This window comes from Thalassophryne amazonica, chromosome 1 (genome assembly GCF_902500255.1).
Source record: "Thalassophryne amazonica chromosome 1, fThaAma1.1, whole genome shotgun sequence".
In the NCBI taxonomy this organism is placed as follows: Eukaryota; Metazoa; Chordata; class Actinopteri; order Batrachoidiformes; family Batrachoididae; genus Thalassophryne; species Thalassophryne amazonica.
The window spans coordinates 5,908,387-5,932,534 of record NC_047103.1 but is presented as its reverse complement, the minus strand read 5'-3'; the positions used below and the strand labels follow the sequence as shown (position 1 = coordinate 5,932,534).

At 40.7% G+C, this 24,148-nt stretch overlaps 1 protein-coding gene across 2 annotated transcripts in view; it reads right to left on the bottom strand.

Moving 5' to 3' along the window:
• Nucleotides 1–23,910, bottom strand: part of nebl (nebulette) — a 219,615-nt gene extending 195,705 nt beyond the window's left edge. The window contains exons 1-2 of one of the 2 annotated variants that reach the window (XM_034189488.1): nucleotides 23,668–23,910; nucleotides 13,533–13,627 (exon numbers count right to left, since the gene is read on the bottom strand). In XM_034189488.1, coding sequence (XP_034045379.1) covers nucleotides 13,533–13,627; nucleotides 23,668–23,736 — 164 coding nt within the window. In that variant the 5' untranslated portion in view covers nucleotides 23,737–23,910. The remainder of the gene's footprint in view (nucleotides 1–13,532; nucleotides 13,628–23,667) is intronic. The other variant, XM_034189579.1, reaches the window with a different exon arrangement.
• Nucleotides 23,911–24,148: the final 238 nt, after the last annotated feature.

Below are 24,148 nucleotides of genomic sequence, written 5' to 3'. Positions count from 1 at the left end.
CTGCAACAAACCAACAAAACATCCATGGTTGCTAGTAGCAACAGGAGCAGGTGAAGTGAAACGTAGAGCCAAAACAAGTTTTTGTGTCCTCCAGTAAGACTGAAGAGTAGATGAATTTAAAAAACAAAAAAGGATCCTGGTGGTTGTTCTGTTTCTGTCAACCTCTACAGGAAGCCTTTTTGTAAATGTCACAGAAAAAAAAATGAGCAAAAAGAAGTTCAGAATAAAAGAATCAAAAGAGAGAATAAATAACAGAGCTGCAAGTGAAAAAAACAAAAAACAAACTACAGTCCTACTCAGAATTATTGGCTCTCCTGATTCTTAAATACAGATTTTAGAATATGGTCACAAATGAATCCAAATTTACCACTTTTGTATCATAAGAATATTTAATAAAATGTCCAAAAATACACAACAATGAAAAAGCTTTCAGATAGTAAAATTAAAAACTACAGATATAAAATGGTGATATGGAAGAATTTTGTTGTTGTTCAATAACTGAAATTTTTTTTTAAATATTCATTATCCATTTATATGTATTTCTGAACATTTTAAATTCTAAAATTCAGGGTTGCGAATAACTCTGAAAAGAACTGAATAATAATAATATGTATAAAATAATAGTAATTAATACCTAGGACCATCAAAATTCTTATGTTTATTGCCATCTGATCTTTATGATGTCATAAGGTAAAACAGTAAGTAAGTCCGACCCTTCAGATGTTCCCTTGATTTCACTTGGGGTCGCCACAGCAGATCTGAGGTGGAGCTGCATAGTGATTTGGCACAAGTTTTACACCGGATGCCCTTCCTGACGCAACTCCACATTACATGGCCAAATGGATTTTGAACATGGGAACTTTCCTCACTGAAAACAAGCGCACTAATCTGCTTGTCCACCACCCCACCATCACAAAGCAAAATACTAAAGACTAGCTGATGACTCGCCACAGCGCCGGTTTGATTCAGAGACAGAAATGAAAACGTCATCTTCACCAACAAAGCTATCACCTCCCACCTACCCTGGATTCCAGGGAACTGTTAGGGAGCAACTAAAGCTGCCTCAACAAGAGACTACTACTACTGCTGGTACTAAAGTGCTCAATAATCACTCTCCATATGTCAAAGTTTGGCTCACTTCCGAGGTGTCATTTGGACACAGACACACAACCACAAAAAAAGTCTCTAAGTATGTAAGTATGCAGCTAGAGTACTGACGGGGACTAGAAGGAGAGAGCATATCTCACCCATATTGGCCTCTCTTCATTGGCTTCCTGTTAATTCTAGAATAGAATTTAAAATTCTTCTTCTTACTTATAAGGTTTTGAATAATCAGGTCCCATCTTATCTTAGGGACCTCGTAGTACTATATCACCCCAATAGAGCGCTTCGCTCTCAGACTGCAGGCTTACTTGTAGTTCCTAGGGTTTGTAAGAGTAGAATGGGAGGCAGAGCCTTCAGCTTTCAGGCTCCTCTCCTGTGGAACCAGCTCCCAATTCAGATCAGGGAGACAGACACCCTCTCTACTTTTAAGATTAGGCTTAAAACTTTCCTTTTTGCTAAAGCTTATAGTTAGGGCTGGATCAGGTGACCCTGAACCATCCCTTAGTTATGCTGCTATAGACGTAGACTGCTGGGGGGGTTCCCATGATGCACTGTTTCTTTCTCTTTTTGCTCTGTATGCACCACTCTGCATTTAATCATTAGTGATTGATCTCTGCTCCCCTCCACAGCATGTCTTTTTCCTGGTTCTCTCCCTCAGCCCCAACCAGTCCCAGCAGAAGACTGCCCCTCCCTGAGCCTGGTTCTGCTGGAGGTTTCTTCCTGTTAAAAGGGAGTTTTTCCTTCCCACTGTAGCCAAGTGCTTGCTCACAGGGGGTCGTTTTGACCGTTGGGGTTTTATGTAATTATTGTATGGCCTTGCCTTACAATATAAAGCGCCTTGGGGCAACTGTTGATTGATTGATTGATTTTCTGGTAATCCAGGTACTGCTTTTTCAGTTTTATTATCTGCAAACACACGGACAAGATGAGCACATAAGCTCCACCCATTACTCTCAGTTGGGGTAGTTTTGTTTGTTTGATGACAAATTCAAAATAATTTCTCAACTATTTGCAGTTTAAAATCCAGTTGAAACCTGTTGGGCTCTAGTTTGGACCTGTTTAGAACCAGTTCACAAACAGCTGAGAGCCTGTTTGTGTCTTTAAAGCATCTTAAAGTGGTAAGTCCTCAACTGGGAACCATCTAAGGCTTTTTACTGTGAAGCCCATTTAAAAAATAAAAAACAAAAAGATAATCCAACAGTATCATGAGTCGTAAAACCAGTTTAAAGCAGTTTGTTTTTCCAAACTGTCTCAGAAAAGGAGTAAATTGTTCCATGAAGGAGGGAGGATGTTTTTGGAAGAACAGCTTGAGCTTGAAGTTGTTGGTTTCCATAACGACGCGTGACCGTGCTGCGTTTCCGTACTCCTGAGGAACGACGGATGATCTTTTTGGTGAATTAAGAGGCGAGGATTCGGACGATTAGTCTGACAGCTCGGAGCTGTGGATGAAGGTGTCAGTCAGGGACCAGGATCAGGATCAGGATCTCCTGAAGCTCCCTGACAGCAGCACAGACCGTGTGAACGTTTTCTAACTGACAAAATCTCTCCTGGGTCTGAAGGCTGAGATGAAACAGTAAGTTACCCTAAAAATATCTACATGTACCTTGGTCATGAGCACATGAGCAGAGTGACGTGATGATGATGATGATGATCCGTCAGTAGAATGCCTGTTCATTCTGCTCTGCACAGTGCTGCATCTCCTCCACGCCCCCCCACCCAGCCCAATGTGGTGCGTGCGTGTGCACCACATCATCATCATCATCATCATCATCATCACTGCCTTCACCTGGAACAAACTCCACAATCACCACTTCATCCACCTGCTGTACAACTCGATCAACCCGCTTGTCATACAGGCTGTTCCAAAAGTATTTGGACAATAATTAGTCCATTTGTTTCCCTGCATGAAGTTTGAACAAAACAATCCAGATGTCATTTAGGAATTACGGACATTTTTGTCCACTGTCTCTCATTTTCAGAGGCTGTTAGTAAGAGGACCAACAAAATATAAAAGATTATTATTCATTCAATTCATCACTTTTACAGTCAGTTTTCTCTAGACAAGTCGGCGGGTGACACATGAACATTTCAAAGTCATTGAATATGTCTCAGACTTCATTTCCTTCAATCACTGCACATTCAAGCATACTTGCTTGGGACTCCGGCAAGGGCGGTCGCATCTCCTCCTCTCCTTCTGTGTTTTTCTCTATCTCTGCCCCAACCTTCAAAAGTCCGAACTGCACCAGACTGTGTCTGTCAATAAAGTATAGGTCCTTTTTATTTTTTTCAAAAACTATATAGATTTCATTCATATGTTTTTACGTCAGACATGCTTGAACCCTCGTGCGCATGCGTGAGTTTTTCCACGCCTGTCGGTGACGTCATTCGCCTGTGAGCACTCCTTGTGGGAGGAGTCGTCCAGCCCCTCGTCGGAATTCCTTTGTCTGAGAAGTTGCTGAGAGACTGGCGCTTTGTTTGATCAAAATTTTTTCTAAACCTGTGAGACACATCGAAGTGGACACGGTTCGAAAAATTAAGCTGGTTTTCGGTGAAAATTTTAACGGCTGATGAGAGATTTTGAGGTGATACTGTCGCTTTAAGGACTTCTCACGGAGTGAGACGTCGTGCAGCGCTCTCAGGCGCCGTCGTCAGCCTGTTTCAAGCTGAAAACCTCCACATTTCAGGCTCTATTGATCCAGGACGTCGTGAGAGAACAGAGAAGTTTCAGAAGAAGTCGGTTTCAGCATTTTATCAGGATATTCCACTGTTAAAGGAGATTTTTTTTAATGAAAGACGTGCGGGCGGATTGCAGCGTCGGCTCGCAGCCGCCGCGACGCTCTGCCACAGGAAAAACACCTCCGTTGGAAGCTTTAAGGACAAGTTGGAACATGTCCAGCTGTTAAACAATTTCTCATATACTCACTCCACTGAAAGCCATAAAAAGCCGCCTGGATTTTACAAATGGTTATCAACACGGAGGTGTTTTTCCTGTGGCGCCGCACCGCGCCGGCTGCGTCCCGACACGCAGACCCGTCCGCACGTCTTTAATTAAAAAAATCTCCTTTAACAGTGGAATATCCGGATAAAATGCTGAAACCGACTTCTTCTGAAACTTCTCTGTTCTCTCACGACGTCCTGGATCAATAGAGCCTGAAATGTGGAGGTTTTCAGCTTGAAACAGGCTGACGACGGCGCCTGGGAGCGCTGCACGACATCTCGCTCTGTGGGAAGTCCTTAAAGCGACAGTATCACCTCAAAATCTCTCATCAGCCGTTAAAATTTTCACCGAAAACCAGCTTAATTTTTCGAACCGTGTCCACTTCGATGTGTCTCACAGGTTTAGAAAAAAATTTAGATCAAACAAAGCGCCAGTCTCTCAGCAACTTCTCAGACAAAGGAATTCCGACGAGGGGCTGGACGACTCCTCCCACAAGGAGTGCTCACAGGCGAATGACGTCACCGACAGGCGTGGAAAAACTCACGCATGCGCACGAGGGTTCAAGCATGTCTGACGTAAAAACATATGAATGAAATCCATATAGTTTTTGAAAAAAATAAAAAGGACCTATACTTTATTGACAGACCTCGTATTTAGAATAACCATGGAATTGATCAGTTGGTCTCTCGATGCTATTGACACCATTTTTTCCAACAAGGAATCAGGGCTGGGGAACCCTGCATGTCCAGATGTAACCTATCCTGCGGGCTATGTTCTCGACGCCTGGGAGAAGTGGCGCATCGCATGCTTGGCACCACTCTCGATGGAAGACGTCAAGGAATTATTCTTATTTGCCTATATGGTAGGAGGTCTTTTGCTACATGAATTATGTGCTGCTCTGACCTACCGGAAAAATGGCAAGACGGCTGCTACCAAAACCACAACCCCACATCTGTCTGTCATGATTAATGAGGTGGGCAAGGTGGTACAATTTCAGATTGCGTTATCTTTTGAACTTAAATGCAAGTGGAAACCATCTCGGAGCAATTTGTCTGCCCTGCAAAGGAACTGATGTTGGAGACCAGTGAATATTCACAATTGGATCTGGACGGTTAAAGAGAGGCCGTATTGGAATTCTGTGTCTCTCTGCCTAACCCAAACATGGCAGCCTTATCAGTGACCGAAGGTCAAAATGCCCCACTGTTTTCCTAAGGATTTCAACAGCCTTGGTGAAGCATTTGGCTCCATTTGCCCTCCCCTACAGACTCGGACAGAGACTGATGTGAACTCATCTGCACACATGACACATGCGCCCCCCACCCCAACCCCCTCCTTTGTGTTTCTGTCCCCACCCACGCCCCATCCCAGCCTCTGCTCTGCCACTCTGGGAGGCCGCGCGGCACAGCTGTAGTGCCCACCCCACCCACCCACAAGCTCGGCTGTACAGGACTCTGCTGTGGCCTACACTCACTTTGCCTCAATTCGGATGACGGACTGCTTTAAACTTGGCGTGCATGAAGAAATCAAATGTATATGTGCACTTGTTTTAATTCTGATGTGTGCCATTATTACCTTCAACCAGTAATAATTGTGGATTAACTGCTGTATTTCTGAGGTAACTGGGTGTGAAGATAATTTCGGTTGCATTTGTTGTAATGGCAAGAACTCATCATTCATTCATTAAGAAATACAAACAGTCTGGTGTTGTACAGTAAATCTGTGTGGATGAGACCGTTCTCAGATGACGTCCCCGCTCGTACTGTAGGTATATATGTGGTGTACTGACTCCCAATATCAAGAGGAACCTCCCTCGAGCCTCTCCAAAACCCATCCAGACGTGGTTTCTTTAGTTACTGGGCATCAATGAAAAGCTTACAGAGATGGACACCCGGTCACATGGACAGACGGATGGACAGGGTAAACATATAACGCCCCCCCACCCCCAGCTTCGTTGAGTGGGAGCATAAAAACTGAATAACTGAATAACTGTAGAAGGACGATACTAGTAAGGGAAGCCACCAAGACACTCAGACAGCTCCGAAGGACTTCTAGGCTCCTGTGGCTGGAGAAACTGTGCACAGCCCAACGATTCTCTGTTGCATCATTAATTCCACAACTTCAACATGGAACAGAAAAGTATTTTCTTAAAAAAATAAAAAAAAAACAACCTGTAATTTCAGCCGTAGTTAGCAGAAGATGCTGTGTTTTTCTTCCCTGGAACTGAAAATCTCTAAGACCAAGGAGCTCTTGCTGTGGGGGCAGAGACAAAACACCATCTTCACTGTTCCAGCCACTCAGCATCCAGGGTCAGACGGTGGAGCAGGTTCAGTCCGTCAAGTACCTCAGAACAGAGATCGACTCTGGCCTGTCCTTCTCCAAACACAGTGACACTGTTTGTAAAAAAGCACAGCAGCGTCTCCACCTGCTTTGGAAACTGAGGACTTTTCACATCAGCAAGGACGTTTTAACTCTGGTCTATAAATCACTCACTGAATCACTCCTTACCTTCAATATCTCATCCATCATCTCATTTCTTCCTCAGAGGGAGTTTTTTCTCACCACTGCTGCTCTGGGGGTTAGTAAGGTTAGTAACTGGTTCACCCCAAACCCACCTGTCTGAACGATGCAGTCGCTCGGTGAGGAAAGCCACCCTGATCACTGAGGACCCCTCACACCCCCTTCACCACTCCTTCAATTTACTGCCATTAGGCAGACGGTACAAAGTCCGTCTGACCCACAAAAACACTAACAAGAAATCTTTCATCCCCTCTGCTGTAGCAGCTCTCAATAAGACCAGACAGACGCTTGTGTTGTCAATTGTGCTTTTTTTTTAACAGTGAAGTTTTGTGTGAGTATTTTATGTTTTTATGAGCCAGTTGTTGAAGAAGAATTTCTGTGACCTTTGTGGGACAGACAATAAAGTCTATTTTATTCTATTCTATTTTATTCTATGAGAGTTGTGATTTAAACACTTTTAAATCACTCCTGTAACTTGTTGCACTTTATATAGTCTTTTTGTCCTACTTATTTATTAACTTGTCTCTGTGCTGTTTTTACTTATTAACTTATTTTTGAACTTGTTGTGTAACCTTTATATGTATGAATGAGAGCGACGGACGCCACACAATTTCCCTCGGGGTGAATAAAGTATTTATCTATCTATTTATCTATCTTTAAAAACCTAGTTTTTGTTTGAATGTTTTTCATCACTTCAACTGTTGTAACAGTTACACTCAGAACCACAAATATTTGGACACAAACAGGAAGAGTGTTTGTTTGTTTGTTGTTGTTTACCACAGCAGACTGGAGCTCAACGCAAATTCTGAGTATTATATTAAATCACAGACTGACTGCTTTAATTTCAGGATTTCAGGGTTTTTTTTTGTTTTGTTTTTTTTGGTAGGGGGCGGGGTCAAAGGACTTTTAAATAAAAGTTAAAAAAAGACAACTTACTGCTGCAATAAATAAAAGCATTGTGGGATTTATGTTTGTAACTAAAATACTGAAAAACAGCCGTTTTCTCTTTAAAGTTGTTGCTTTTATATTTTATATGGAGTAAGACAGCTGCCAAAAAGATGTGTGCATAATTCTATGTTTAATATGTTTCTCTCAAAAATTCTTGAAAGGGTAGTTGTAAAACAGCTAACTGATCATCTGCAGAGGAATGGTCTATTTGAAGAGTTTCAGTCAGGTTTTAGAATTCATCATAGTACAGAAACAGCATTAGTGAAGGTTACAAATGATCTTCTTATGGCCTCAGACAGTGGACTCATCTCTGTGCTTGTTCTGTTAGACCTCAGTGCTGCTTTTGATACTGTTGACCATAAAATTTTATTACAGAGATTAGAGCATGCCATAGGTATTAAAGGCACTGCGCTGTGGTGGTTTGAATCATATTTATCTAATAGATTACAATTTGTTCATGTAAATGGGGAATCTTCTTCACAGACTAAGGTTAATTATGGAGTTCCACAAGGTTCTGTGCTAGGACCAATTTTATTCACTTTATACATGCTTCCCTTAGGCAGTATTATTAGACGGTATTGCTTAAATTTTCATTGTTACACAGATGATACCCAGCTTTATCTATCCATGAAGCCAGCGGACACACACCAATTAGATAAACTGCAGGATTGTCTTACAGACATAAAGACATGGATGACCTCTAATTTCCTGCTTTTAAACTCAGATAAAACTGAAGTTATTGTACTTGGTCCCACAAATCTTAGAAACATGGTGTCTAACCAGATCGTTACTCTGGATGGCATTTCCCTGACCTCTAGTAATACTGTGAGAAATCTTGGAGTCATTTTTGATCAGGATATGTCATTCAAAGCGCATATTAAACAAATATGTAGGACTGCTTTTTTGCCTGTCAGACTGATGACCCACCACACTTCACCATTTTTATCTGACAAAAGAGAGAGAGAAAAAAGAATCAGAGTAAAAGAACAACACAAAATGAAGTTTAACTTTTGAGCCGAAAAATTCAACAAAGATAAATAAAAACAAAACAGCTATGAAAGATGTTTTTTAAAGAAAAAAAGGAGGGGGAACTAAAGTGTTCCTGCACTAAATCAGAGGTCTCAAATTGTCCGAGGGAAAATTTAAACAAATAAAGTTCCAGTCTAATATCACAGTATCAGCATCAGGGTTAAATACGGTCATTTTATGATGAACTGATGTTGAATGTAATTCTTCTCCTGACAGGCTGGTGGCAGCATCACCACTCCAATCAGTGTAAAAGCTAGGAATGTCCGGATCCGGATCAGAGTCATTTATCATTGATTATCTGCTAATACCGAGTCCAGGTGTGATATCTGTATTTTCAAAGATCTTAAATTTGCACTGCAAATACATTAAAATCAATCCAATATATTATAAACAATGAACTATGAAACAGCTGTGAAATGCATTAAGAAAAAAAATACAATAAGCTACTCCTGAATCATGTTTTATATCATTTTATTTTTGTGCAAAGTAAAGCAACCAAACTTTTTTTATATGCGTCATCCCTCAACCCAATCCAGATAAGTGGTTGAAGATGAGTGAGTGAATGAATTCCGCTTATGCAGCACTGTAGTAGTAAAACTCAAACACTCTTGACTCAACGCCTGGCGGTTGTGCTTTAGTAGTTAAAAATACATTAATCCTCATTACTATTATTCATTCAATTTCTGAACCTGTTTAGTCCAGTTAAAGGTCAGTATGGGCTGGGGTGTATGTATGGGCAAGAGGACATTCTAGACAAACCGCCAGTCTACCGCAGGGTTGACACATATAGACAGACAAACTCAATCACACCTACTGTCATTTTGAGTCACCACATCACCTGACCTGCATGTCTTTCAAAGTGGGAGGGAACTCATGCAAACACAGGAAGAACACACAAACTCCACACTGGAAGGACCAGGATGGAAAGAACCTGGGACCTTCTCACTGTGAGGCAACAATGCTAACTTATTATGATGATTATTATCATTCTTATATGCCTAAATGTCCTTCAATTATGTTTTAGGAGGTGGGCCATATTGGGGGGGGGGTACCATGCCTGCAAGCAGGGGACACCAAGTGCCATCCATCAGAATCCGACTTGGTGCATATCTGAAGTGAAGGAGAGCATAAATATGCCACTAAAAGCTGCACGTCAGTGCTGCTACTGAGCAACAGAAAACACTGACAGCTGTTCGCTCCATCAGGACTGAGCTCATGAAGTGAAATGAGAAAGAACACAGACTGATCCCCGACACTCGGGTTTCATAAATCCAAAACAGATTCATTAACAAATGATGCACTGACTGAGCACAATACTGACTGCTACCATTGGCTGGGGAAACCGCCCTCATGAAAACAGTTACCCAGCTCCAACCACATGAGGGCGGATCAGAGGCAGGTGTGTCTCTGATGTAACCGTCTTTGTATTTAATCTTTATTTACAGTGACACTGCAGTTCTTAACAATCCACCTCAGTGTGACATGTGGATCACGGTGAGGTTCACCTGCCTGTTTGATAAATCCTGAAAACGTGACAGGAAATCGAACTCGTACGTGCTAATTGTGTCTCCAAGTGCCTGAAATGTAAACGGTCTTAGTTCCTGCTGGAGGATCCGTTTCTCTCACTTCTTTTCTTCTGACACATTGAAGAAAACAGAACTGAACAGAAACGTTCTCTGAGCTGCTGAGGAGCAAAATGAGACCGGAGGAATCTGTGTTATGTGGGCAGCGCTTACATAAGCGCACCGTCTGCATCGCCACCATCTGAGCACATCAAACCTTTTTGACAACATACAAAAATCATGTTAACACACACAGACACACGCACGGACACAGGCTGCACGGATGTGCAGCAAGCAGCTGGTGTGTTTGTGTGTGTGTGTGTGTGTGCAGCCTCACATGACCCCCTTTGATTAAGACTAATTAGCATGAAGGGTAAGTTAATTAAAGACTCATATATGAAGGCGCAGTGCAGCAAGTCAGCAGAGTCTTAAAGCTGCAAAACTGACTTGCAGCATCTTAAAAGAACCGCAACTACAGTCCAGCCCGCAGGTGGCGCAATGATGCAGGAACCGTTACATCAGTAAGGACCCAAACCTGCAAGGAAAGCTCACAACACTTTGTTGTCAAAAAAAAAAACAAAAAAAACAAACAAACTAAGAATTAAATCACTTCTGCAGGAAAAAAGGGGATTAATCCAGGACGAGCCCGGTGTACCTAATAAAGCGGCCGCTGAGTGGACGACTGCAGTTTGACATCAGGTTCTGACACTATGTTCTTCTGAAGGCACATCCCTGAAATCTGAGCATCTGGCACATAAAGATAAATTTGATCGGTAAGTAACAGGCCAGTCACAGGGCTGGGACAGATAGTACAATTTATTCCAATATTACAACCGTCTCAAAGTGGATTTCTATTTTTTTTTTATTAAACATCTATGATAAATATCATGTCAGGAAACCAAACCAAAGATATGTAGGTGGGTTTTGAAAAAAAAATTGACATTAAACCAGCTGAAATCAGGTTTAAACAGTTTTCCACTAGTTTAAATGAGTTTAGAAATACTTCATATTTGGTATAAAACACTTTAAAATCTACTGTGACAGTTTTAAACCGGTGTGTAAAACAGATTATATGTAAATAAATGACATTAAAGTTTGTTTAGGACATTTTATTGTTGGCTTAGATCCTTTTAAATTCACTTAAAAATGATTTCAAACAGTTGAATATTTTTGAAACTGTTTAAAACAATTTAAAACTGATGACAACAAATTTGAACAGTTCTAATGTGTTTTTTTTTTTTGCTTGATGACTAAAGTGATTAATCGATAGTCAAACTAGTCACCAACTGTTTCTCTGTTGATGCAATCAACTGGAGACAAACAGTGACCAGGTCAAAGGTCAGATTCCCAAACATTGGCCCCCTCTGATGTTTTTAATCTTTCTGGATCGTGACAGGCTTTGTTTTTTTTGGGGGGGGGCTGAGTGGCAGTTTGAAGTTTGCGTAATCCAGAATAAGAAGCAGAGCGTGACACCACGGAGCCAGAAGACTCCAAACCACTGAACCGCTCCTCCCCCGGCCAAACCGCCGCCATCGCTACAGGAACGTTAAAGACAGGACGAGATAATGACGCCACGACTCCAGCCTGAGACTCCTCGGACGACGAAACCCGACACACAGCTTGATTGGAAAGCATTTATGTGCACCATTAAACGTTCACACCTCATGTGAGCGCTTAGCTGGTTGTCATGGAAACATCTCACAGCTCGCTGACATCACCATCACCTGCACACATGTCCTAAATGGGTGAGCACTTAAAGTCTGTAAACACACCAAACAACTGGCAACACAAATTTTATCCTCACAGTCAAGTGTAAGATACACGGCCGCCACAGCGGATCCGGTACAAAACCAGACTGGGATTTGGCACAAGTTTTACACTGGATGCCCTTCGTGATGGAACTCCAGTTCTACATGGAGAAATGTGCAGCTCCTGGTGTTGGTGAGAGGAATTCCAACCAAAAACTCATTAAGACTGACTGCCTCCCCTCTGAGACATGTTGAGTGAGGAAAGCCACCAACATGAGAAGAAAATCCTCCACGTCACGTAAACACCGACAATGGCTGCTGCAAAATGTGAAGCGCCATGATGCAGTTTTGATATGATTTGGCACTACACAAATAAAATAAATTGAACTGAATTGACTTGTCGTCTTGGTGGCTTCCCTCACCAGTCACCTTCTTGCTCAATCACTCAGTGTTTGGGAACAACAGCACCATACTGTTTTTATTTTTTAACAATGGAAGTAAATGAAGTAAAAGCACATAATAATAATAACCTTGACCTGTTCCAAGGGGTCAAAAGGTCACATTCTTTCTCCACACTATTTCATTGATTACATGCTCATACAGTTGAGGCATTTTTTTTAGCATTGTGTTATTTTTGTTTCTTTCGAGTTTATTTAAAAAAAATTCAAACATGTAAAAGCTCAAGGGTGTTGGGAAAGTGTAGGTACACGGACCCACAACAGGGGGCGCAAAGGAACGGACAATGGAGTAGGTCAAATAACAACACTTTACTGTTGTGAATGTGCACAACAAATACAACAGATTACAACAATAGATCAGAATCAATTCACAAAGGTGTCGTGTGGGCAGGCTCGAAGATAGGAGACACCTGTCCAAAGCAGAACCGGAACCACACGATTTCCTCCGCCACCAGACCCCGGGAATACTGGAGCCGCCAAGTCCCGAACTCCCAGGTGGCCACTGCCTCCGCGTGTCGGACCTGGTACTGCTGGCGAGGAACAAAAACACAATTAAAGGTGGGCGCGTTTGCACCCAGTAATCCGCACGGCAGGAAAGCTACCTCCACCTCTCGTTGGAAAAAAGGTCTGTTATCACTCACAAAAATCACAAAAGGTTACTGTCAAGCAGTCAGCTGAGAATATTACCTTCCAGGTAGAACGATATCTCGGCAAAGAGGTGGAGACGTCGTCCTGCTGATGTACCCCTGCTGATTGGTAACAGCTGTTGCAGGTGATGCGTGACAGCTGTCACCCTAGCTGCTCCTGTGAGGCGGCTGCGCCCTCTGGTGCCTGGAGCCCGCACTCCAGGCAGGGCGCCCTCTGGTGGTGGGCCAGCAGTACCTCCTCTTCTGGCGGCCCACACAACAAAGGGTGCACAAATGTTTTCCCATCACTGTGGACTTCAGGCTGGACCCCTGACTCAGCCCATGAGCAAGCCCACTGGAGACAGCGGAAAGGAAGAAACCCCGAGCAGACCTGACTCAGAGCAAGACGGGGACCATCTGCTTCAGCCCCAATCACACCAAACCAACAGACGACGGCGCTCAGACCCACGTGGACCTCAAACACCGTCCTCCAGCAACGAGACCTCAAAAACTCCCGTACAGACTGCATGCGGATCAACATGTGACAACACACAATGCCATCTGACTGGCTGAAAGGCTTTAAGTGTGAGAGTGTGACTCACGCGCTGCAGTAGGGCTTCTTGTCGTAGCCTTTATAGTTCTTCATGTTCAGTGTCATTCTGCAAACTTCACAGTGGAAACATCCTTTATGCCAGTTCTGAAGACAACCAACCACAAAACAACAAAGTCACGTCTTTGATATCATGGCAGCGTTGATTTTGAACTTTAATTTTATAAACTTGCAGTGAGGCAAATAAGTATTTGATCCACTGTCGATTTTGCAAGTTTTCCCACCTACAAAGAATGGAGATGTCTGTAATTTTTATTGTTTTTATGTATGATTTTTAAATAATTAATTTGCATTTTATTGCTTGAAACAAGTATTCCATCCAATAGAAAAACAGACCTTAACATGTGGTACAGAAAACTTTGGTTGAGGTGAGATGTTTCCTGTAGTATTTCACCAAGTTTTCACACACTGCAGCAGGGATTTTGGTCCACTCCTCCATACAGATCTCCTACAGATCCTTCAGGTTTGAAGTTTCAGCTCCCTCCAAAGATTTTCTATTGAGTTCAGGTCTGGAGAATGGCCAGGCCACTCCAGGACATTGAAATGCTTCTTACGGAGCCCCTCCTTAGTTGCCCTGGCTGTGTGTTTGGGGTCATTGTCATGCTGGAAGACCCAGCCATGACCCATCTTCAATGCTCTTACTGAGGGAAGGAGGTTGTTTGCCAAAATCTCACAATACATGACCCCATCCATCCTCCCTTCAATGCGGTGCAGTCGTCCTGTCCCCTTTGCAGAAGAGCACCCCCAGAGTATGATGTTTCCACCCCCATGCTTCATGGTTGGGATGGTTTTCTTGGGGTTGTTCTCATCCTCTAAACATGGTAAGTGGAGTTGATACCAAAAAGCTCTATTCTGGACTCATCTGACCACATGACCTTCTCCCATGCCTCCTCTGGATCATCCAGATGGTCAATGGTGAACTTCAAACGGGCCTGGACATGTGCTGGCTTGAGCAGGGGGACCTTGCTGCCCTGCAGGATTTTAAACCATGACAGCATCATGTGTTACTAATGTAATCTTTGTGACTGTGGTCCCAGCTCTCTTCAGGTCATTGATCAGGTCCTGTGTAGTTCTGAGCTTTCTCAGAATCATTCTTACCCCACAAAGTGAGATCTTGCATGGAATCCCAGGCCGAGGGAGATTGACAGTCATCTTATGTTTCTTCCACTTTCTAATAAATAATCATAACAGTTGTTGTCTTCTACCAAGCTGCTTGCCTGTTGTCCTGTAGTCCATCCCAGCCTTGTGCAGGTCTACAGTTTTGTCCCTGGTGTCCTTAGACAGCTCTTTGGTCTTGGCTATGGTGGACAGGTTGGAGTGTGATTGATTGGGTGTGTGAACAGGTGTCTTTCATACAGGTAACAAGTTCAAACAGGTGCAATTAATACAGGTAAAGAGTGCAGAATAGGAGTAGTGCAGCAGCTAAGAGAATATTTAGAGCAAAATCCTGCAAATGGTGATACAAGCATCAAATTCTGCACAAATACTCCTTAGACATTGCTCTTGAAAAAGCGGACTAGCCACTTGAATTTTCAATTGGCGGCCAGGTAGGGGTCAATTGAAGAATTATACAGGGGTCAAAATTTAAAAATGCTCCAATCAAATTGAAAACTACATCATGTTACTTGTCTGATTATAAAGATTCCAAAAAGGTATAGTTTGGACTACCTATGACTGAATGTTCAGGAGTTATGGGGTTAAAAACAGCAAAAATGGTGATAAAGGTCAGTTTCAGTTTGTACAGGGGTCAAAAGTTAAAGTCCCTTCAATATTGGTAAAACATGATGCAAATTATTGGTTGAGCCAATAGGATAAATAAATGGAATAGTTTTGACTGTGTTGAATGGTTGGTATCCAAAGTAAAGGTCAAACAAGGTCCATTGGATTCTATGACATGTGACATATGTTACCCCGTAACATGATAACTAAGCATGATACATGGTCCAAACTATTCCTTTTTAAAACCCTGTTAACTCAACTAACAGACAGAATTATTGCTGGTTGGTTGGTGATCAAATACATATTTCATGCAATAAAATGCAAATTAATTATTTAAAAATCATACAATGTGATTTTCTGATTCTTTTTTTTTATTCTGTTTCTCACAGTTGAAGTGAACCTATGATAAAAATTACAGACCTCTCCATTCTGTGTAGGTGGGAAAACTTGCAAAATTGACAGTGGATGTAGTTACTTATTTGCCTTATGCATGTGTGTGTGTGTGTGTGTGTGTGTGTGTGTGTGTGTGTGTGTGTGTGTGTGTGTGTGTGTGTGTGTGTGTGTGTGTGTGTGTGTGTGTGTGTGTGTGTGTGTGCGTGCACATTTGACATTTACATATTGAAAAATCTTGTTTCTTCTTTTTGTGCTCACAGATCACCTCCTAATTGTGCTAAAAACATCTAAAATAAAACCAACATGTTCAATAATACGTCCTCCAAGAGCATTTTTTATAATGAAGTATCTCCTGTGATGTCGAGATTGAATTTGAGTTTAAAAATAATAATAGTAAAGATTCAGCCATAACATGGGAACTAAAAGGGCTTCAGCCAACAAGTAAGTGAGGGGAGCTGATGTTCTGGTGGTTCAGCGTTGGACTTCAGACCAGAGGGTCCTCAGTTCAAACCCCACTCAGACTGAGAAATCACTAAGGGCCCTTGGGCAAGGTCCTTAATCCCTTAGTTAGTGAGCGCCTTGCATGGCAGCACCCTGGCATTGGTTTGTGAGTGTGTCTGTGTGAATGGGTGAATGTGAGCCAACAATGTAAAGCACTCTGAGCTTCTGATGCAGATGGAAAAGCACTATATGAACGCAGTCTATTTAAGTAGTATTTTTTTATTTAATATTTTACTGTGAATCATTTACTGTTCTTTGAAGATACTTGATGAATAAAGGCTTCTGACTCTGACTGTAATCATAATAATAATAATTTACAAAGTGCTTAACTTCATAAAACAGATCAAAACAGTTCAAGTCAAATGCCAATCAGACATAAAATGATTAAATTAATGTCATGGTTTTTTTTAGCATTAACCTGAAAAGATTCAACTGAACTGGACTTTTTAATGTCAACATGCAAACTGCTGACAATAATACTGTCAACTGTAGAAATAATAATAAAAATAATACCAATAACAACAACAAACGCTATGAAATAATTTACCACAGAAAATATTAAAATACACAATACACCATAAATCAATGTTCACAAACTGGTGAGTCGTGTGGTTTTTGTTTGTTTGTTTTTGTTTTTTGCCTTGAAAAACTCAATTTAACATCCACCAACAAGCAGAATGTCAACACGTCCTTCTGTCTTCTGATTTTAAACTGGACATTTTCTGGGTTTGATTTTACTCTTGAATCAACCTGAATCGTACAAATTCGAGCCACATTTATTTGTTTATTCTGTGACTTCTTTCAGGTCGTTTGGCCGATTCTCACCAAACGTGACATGTGGATCACCGTCGACCACAGAACGGTCCTGAGAGGGTTTGGTTTGACAAAGGTCAAGAGAATTTGGGGGAAAAAGGCCAAGATTTAGATTTTCACTGTGGTATCCAAACAGCGTGACGCTCATTTGTCGGTGGAATTACTTGATCAACATCAGATTTACTAAAGGTCAACCACTGGGGTCAAAGGTATAAAATTTAAATTTATTCATTCATTTTCTGCAGCTCATCTGGGTCAAGGATCTCTTTGGCAGCAGACCACGCAGCTCGTACCACACTTCCCTATCCACTGTCAAGTCCTCTAACTCTTCCTGGGGGACCCCAAGGCATCCCCAAGACAGCTGGGAAATAGAATCTGAATAAAATTTGAATTCATTTGAAGAAAATTTAAGCTTCACGCTAAGTGTGGTGCAGATATGGTGGTGGGTTCTGGACCTGTTCAGGAAATGTCAAATTTACCAAAGGTCAGTTATTGTGCTCCAGGTCCTGTCTGTCTGCTGGTCGACTCCTCCCAGTTAATTTCACCAAGCTGGTACACATACAATGTCAAGGTCAAGTTCAAAGGTCAATCACTGAGGTCAAGATCAAGGAATGTGATGTGATGGTCTCCTCCTCCCAGGTCCTTTAGATGATTTTTACCAAACTTATGAATGAAGGTTGAGCCCAGAGTTGCCCTTTACTGGTTTATTTTAACAAAGGCCAAGATATCGGATGACCTTAATACTCCTCTGGCAAGGTCATCCAAAAGGTCAATCATTTGGACTACGGCCAAAGTCACTGGGGTCAAATGTCAGATTTCCACCAGGAAATGAATTGTGTTGTTTACCAGGAATTCTGTCCTAAACAAAGTGACGTGTGATGACCACAAGACAGACACACAAGACATAAGACATGTGATCCACTCTGACTGTGTCATGACCTCACGTTTCATAAAGTTCAATCAGCTGCTTAAATTTTGATGTGGTGAATCATCGATCACCCTAAAAAAGGATCAAATCCACATTCGTGTTTACCTCCAGTGAGAAAAAATACTAATAATAAAGAAGCTTAAATGTGAAACAAAGTGACTTTGAGAACAGCGAAATAACAATCTCATTAGAATTTGGTCTGAGATTGTTAAAAAGAAATAACATGAAAGTGTCAGCTTATGTTCATCCATTAAAATTTTTTTAATAATTCACTATATATCAATTAATAGCAAAACAATAATGAATGTCAGTAACAAGTGAAGCTGACGTGTAACAAAAGCAACAAGTTACAGGAAAAAAAAAAAAAAACTAAATCGGGAACTTTGACGTCTAAATGATTTCTGTCTTTCGGTCGGCGTCTCTGTCTCGTTTTTTCATCTCTTCACTCGCTTCTCCTCATTTATTCACGCGAGTCATCACGGGTTTTAAAGAAAAGCGGCTTTGGTTTCCATTAATTATCTTTTAGATGTTCAAGATTAAAAAAAGAAAAGAAAAGAAAAAAGACTGAGTTTGTGAACCTTCAAAGATGAAAATGCAAGTTTATGTAAGTGGGAAAGATTCATTAAAAATAATAATAAAAATGAAAAGGGGTTTGGGTAAAACACTCACTGTTTTGAAATTAGAAGATTATAATTTTATTTGACTTATTCATACTCTGAAGTTCTAACTTTATAGATGTGTAATTTTTATTTTTTAACAAGTGGCAGCAGTTTGGAGTTTTTAGTTTCTATTTGGTGTCTCATAGATGTTAAAAATGCACTAAAATATTTGTATGTTGACTCTTCTTTCTTTTTCTCTGTTTGACATTTCAAATGAATTTTCTCTGAAGTGTCTCAAATGACTTTGACTTTGATGTGAATCTTTTTGAGCTGTATTTCTATGAAATGTGCAACAGTTTGTCATATTTTTTTCTAAACAGAAGAAGATCAGAGAGGTCTGCTGTTCTGAAACTGGACTCCGATTATGAAACGTGGTGTTAATATCAGTGGCGCCGCCGACACGCTGCTGTGTCATGTGACTCCGAACACGACAGACTGCGAATGCAGAAGACTGCTGACAATTAATAATTTATTTATCACTATTACGCAACACCTGAAAAAAAAAATGCTTTTACATAGTTTTTTTTCTTTTTCTCATCTTCAGCCAGATTCTCCAGACGTGATGTCTGACACGTTCTTCACCTCTTTTTAAGTAATGAAGGACATTTGCATTCACAAACAGGATTTGAACCAGCAGGTCTTTGGGTCACGGACACCTGGTTGGGGTCACCCCGGGTCAAGCACCTGGTCCTTCCATCTGAGTCACAAGAAGTCTGAGTTTCATGCTCCAGTTCTGACTGGAGGCGTTTTCAGTTATTTTTCAGTGACTGTGGCTCAGTGGGTGGAGTCAGAAACCTGTTAACTGAAGGGTTGTTGGTTCATTTCCCACTTGTCTGTCTGACTGTCCGTGAGTACAGGAGGAGATGCGATACGTACCACAGTTTGAGAACCTGTTGAGACTGCAGACAATATTATTAAAAAAAAGTTTACTTTTTAATTAGATCTGATGCAGCTCTGAAGTAGAATTTACTTGTGATAATGGAGTAACACTTACTAGCCAAAAAACAGGAGAATATACGCTGTTAAATTTACTTAGAATTTCAAATTGTTACCAAGATTTTTTTTCGTAAATGACAGTGTAGCACGGGCCGGGGCGGAGGATTAGCAGCAATCTTCCATTCCAGATTATTAATTAATCAAAAACCCAGAGCTTTAATTCATTTGAAAGCTTGTCTCTTAGTCTTGTCCATCCAAATTGGAAGTCCCAAAAACCAGTTTTATTTGTTATTATCTATCGTCCACCTGGTCGTTACTGTGAGTTTCTCTGTGAATTTTCAGACCTTTTGTCTGACTTAGTGCTTAGCTCAGATAAGATAATTATAGTGGGCGATTTTAACATCCACACAGATGCTGAGAATGACAGCCTCAACACTGCATTTAATCTATTATTAGACTCTATCGGCTTTGCTCAAAAAGTAAATGAGTCCACCCACCACTTTAATCATATTTTAGATCTTGTTCTGACTTATGGTATGGAAATAGAAGACTTAACAGTATTCCCTGAAAACTCCCTTTTGTCTGATCATTTCTTAATAACATTTACATTTACTCTGATGGACTACCCTGCAGTGGGGAATAAGTTTCATTACACTAGAAGTCTTTCAGAAAGCGCTGTAACTAGGTTTAAGGATATGATTCCTTCTTTATGTTCTCTAATGTCATATACCAACACAGAGCAGAGTAGCTACCTAAACTCTGTAAGGGAGTTAGAGTATCTTGTCAATAGTTTTACATCCTCATTGAAGACAACTTTGGATGCTGTAGCTCCTCTGAAAAAGAGAGCTTTAAATCAGAAGTGTCTGACTCCGTGGTATAACTCACAAACTCGTAGCTTAAAGCAGATAACCCGTAAGTTGGAGAGGAAATGGCGTCTCACTAATTTAGAAGATCTTCACTTAGCCTGGAAAAAGAGTTTGTTGCTCTATAAGAAAGCCCTTCGTGAAGCTAGGACATCTTTCTACTCATCACTAATTGAAGAAAATAAGAACAACCCCAGGTTTCTTTTCAGCACTGTAGCCAGGCTGACAAAGAGTCAGAGCTCTATTGAGCTGAGTATTCCATTAACTTTAACTAGTAATGACTTCATGACTTTCTTTGCTAACAAAATTTTGACTATTAGAGAAAAAATTACTCATAACCATCCCAAAGATGTATCGTTATCTTTGGCTGCTTTCAGTGATGCCGGTATTTGGTTAGACTCTTTCTCTCCGATTGTTCTGTCTGAGTTATTTTCATTAGTTACTTCATCCAAACCATCAACATGCTTATTAGACCCCATTCCTGCCAGGCTGCTCAAGGAAGTCCTACCATTATTTAATGCTTTAATCTTAAATATGATCAATCTATCTTTGTTAGTTGGCTATGTACCACAGGCCTTTAAGGTGGCAGTAATTAAACCATTACTTAAAAAGCCATCACTTGACCCAGCTATCTTAGCTAATTATAGGCCAATCTCCAACCTTCCTTTTCTCTCAAAGATTCTTGAGAGGGTAGTTGTAAAACAGCTAACTGATCACCTGCAGAGGAATGGTCTATTTGAAGAGTTTCAGTCAGGTTTTAGAATTCATCATAGTACAGAAACAGCATTAGTGAAGGTTACAAATGATCTTCTTATGGCTTCGGACAGTGGACTTATCTCTGTGCTTGTTCTGTTGGACCTCAGTGCTGCTTTTGATACTGTTGACCATAAAATTTTATTACAGAGATTAGAGCATGTCATAGGTATTAAAGGCATTGCGCTGCGGTGGTTTGAATCATATTTGTCTAATAGATTACAGTTTGTTCATGTAAATGGGGAATCTTCTTCACAGACTAAAGTTAATTATGGAGTTCCACAAGGTTCTGTGCTAGGACCAATTTTATTCACTTTATACATGCTTCCCTTGGGCAGTATTATTAGACGGTATTGCTTAAATTTTCATTGTTACGCAGATGATACCCAGCTTTATCTATCCATGAAGCCAGAGGATACGCACCAATTAGCTAAACTGCAGGATTGTCTTACAGACATAAAGACATGGATGACCTCTAATTTCCTGCTTTTAAACTCAGATAAAACTGAAGTTATTGTACTTGGCCCCACAAATCTTAGAAGCATGGTGTCTAACCAGATCGTTACTCTGGATGGCATTTCCCTGATCTCTAGTAATACTGTGAGAAATCTTGGAGTTATTTTTGATCAGGATATGTCATTCAAAGCGCATATTAAACAAATATGTAGGACTGCCTTTTTGCATTTACGCAATATCTCTAAAATCAGAAAGGTCTTGTCTCAGAGTGATGCTGAAAAACTAATTCATGCATTTATTTCCTCTAGGCTGGACTATTGTAATTCATTATTATCAGGTTGTCCTAAAAGTTCCCTAAAAAGCCTTCAGTTGGTTCAGAATGCTGCAGCTAGAGTACTGACGGGGACTAGCAGGAGAGAGCATATCTCACCCGTGTTGGCCTCCCTTCATTGGCTTCCTGTTAATGCTAGAATAGAATTTAAAATTCTTCTTCTTACTTATAAGGTTTTGAATAATCAGGTCCCATCTTATCTTAGGGACCTCGTAGTACCATATTACCCCATTAGAGCGCTTCGCTCTCAGACTGCGGGCTTACTTGTAGTTCCTAGGGTTTGTAAGAGTAGAATGGGAGGCAGAGCCTTCAGCTTTCAGGCTCCTCTCCTGTGGAACCAGCTCCCAATTCAGATCAGGGAGACAGATACCCTCTCTACTTTTAAGATTAGGCTTAAAACTTTCCTTTTCGCTAAGGCTTATAGTTAGGGCTGGATCGGGTGACCCTGGACCATCCCTTGGTTATGTTGCTTTAGACGTAGACTGTGTTTCATAATTATTCTATGGCCTTGCCTTGCAATGTGGAGCGCCTTGGGGCAACTGTTTGTTGTGATTTGGCGCTATACAAGAAAAAAGTTGATTGATTGAGTTGAGTGTACGATAGAAGGGTTATCAAGAAGAAACCTGTTTCTATTCTGACAAATTATTATTATTATTACAAAAATAATAATATGGCCCTTATTACTCGTGTCTGCTGAATATATACAGAATTTAGTTATGTAATCCTATTTTTTTAACAATATTAAGTACTTTTTAAAAATGTATTTATATTTTCTTTCATTTTCATTGTGGTTAACAACACAAAAATAAACAAATAAATAAATAAATACAGATGGGGATTAGATATGAAAATATGAATCTCCACTCCAAAAAAATATTTTCTTGGCTTTTATTTAAAAAGTTATGTGAAGTGGTTCCATGAAACTGCTTAGATCCTACGATAGGAAATGTTCTTGGAGCTGCGTGCACATGTTTTATTGAGGAAAGTTGTACTGATTCAATGAAAAGTCGTTTGAGTTAACCTTATTTGAAATAAAGCAAAATACATTATTACACCTTAGAAAACATTTTTTTTTTCAGTAAATGAAACAAAAGAGGATTGTTTAGCAACGGCAATAATAAGATTTTTTTTAGTGTTGGTTAACTGTTTTATATCACTGTGAAATTAATATAGTTGGATTTTAGGGTGAAATTTTAAAAAGTAATGTTGAGGGTTTGTTTCGTACAAGCTGAAGTATAAACATGTGATTCTGAGTTTGTTTTCAACAAATCCCAACAAAACCTGGTGTGAGAACTTACGTACAGTTTCTGACTTATTTTACACTAATTTATGACGTTTTTATTTATTTATTGAATATCTGAGCAAAGCATCCTTTGCACAATTTGGATGAAAAACTGCACTTGTGACAAAAACCCCAGTACATTTAGGTGTTAATCAAAAATTAGATGGGTTTTAAAATATTTTTATTTATAAAATTTGTTGTTTTGACAGTTTTTCCAGACAATATGTTGACATGTCGCCATCTTTCTTCTTGAAAAAACCGACACAAATATAGTGATTTTGATCAAATATATATTTTATGAAGGGCAATGAAGAAAAATGCGCAATAACTGCGTCATTTGGAGTCTGGTTGGTTGTTGGCGGAGTTTTGCGCACTGAGTGATGCGCCTCTAGTTTGCACCGCGGTCACAGACTGTTTGAAAACCCTAGTTTTGTTTTTTGTTTTCGTTTTATTGCAGTAAATCACAGTTGATTTGGGTTTTATTTTTGCTCACCTTGTCCAGGCAGCTGACTTTCTCCGTCGGATAAACGATCTTCCCGCAGCGGGCACACTGAGGGTTCATCTTTACCAAACTTCTCCAGAAATCCCCTCACAAACACAGCCGACGCGTTGGTTCCAGCTGTTCCACCTGTGAGCGCCGGTTCCACCAAGTTTCTGGATCCTGGACCCTGGGTTCTGGATTCTGCTCCTCAGTCGGTCTGAGCGCTGGATGCTGCTGCGCCGACACAAGCTAGCGGCACTTAGCACGGAGCAAACAGGAAGCTCACCGAAGGAACTAAATAATAAAAGCATGCTGCGGAAAAGTGACAGTAAGGATGCGCCACCTGCCGGCACGATGAATTGCTGCATACCTTACACTTGAGCAGACAACTTCGAAATTGATCATTTCTAAACGATTTGTTTAGATTATTTTCGAACCGTTTTGCACCAGTATGAATATACTTGAATTTTAGGGTTTTTTCTTGAAATAAAAA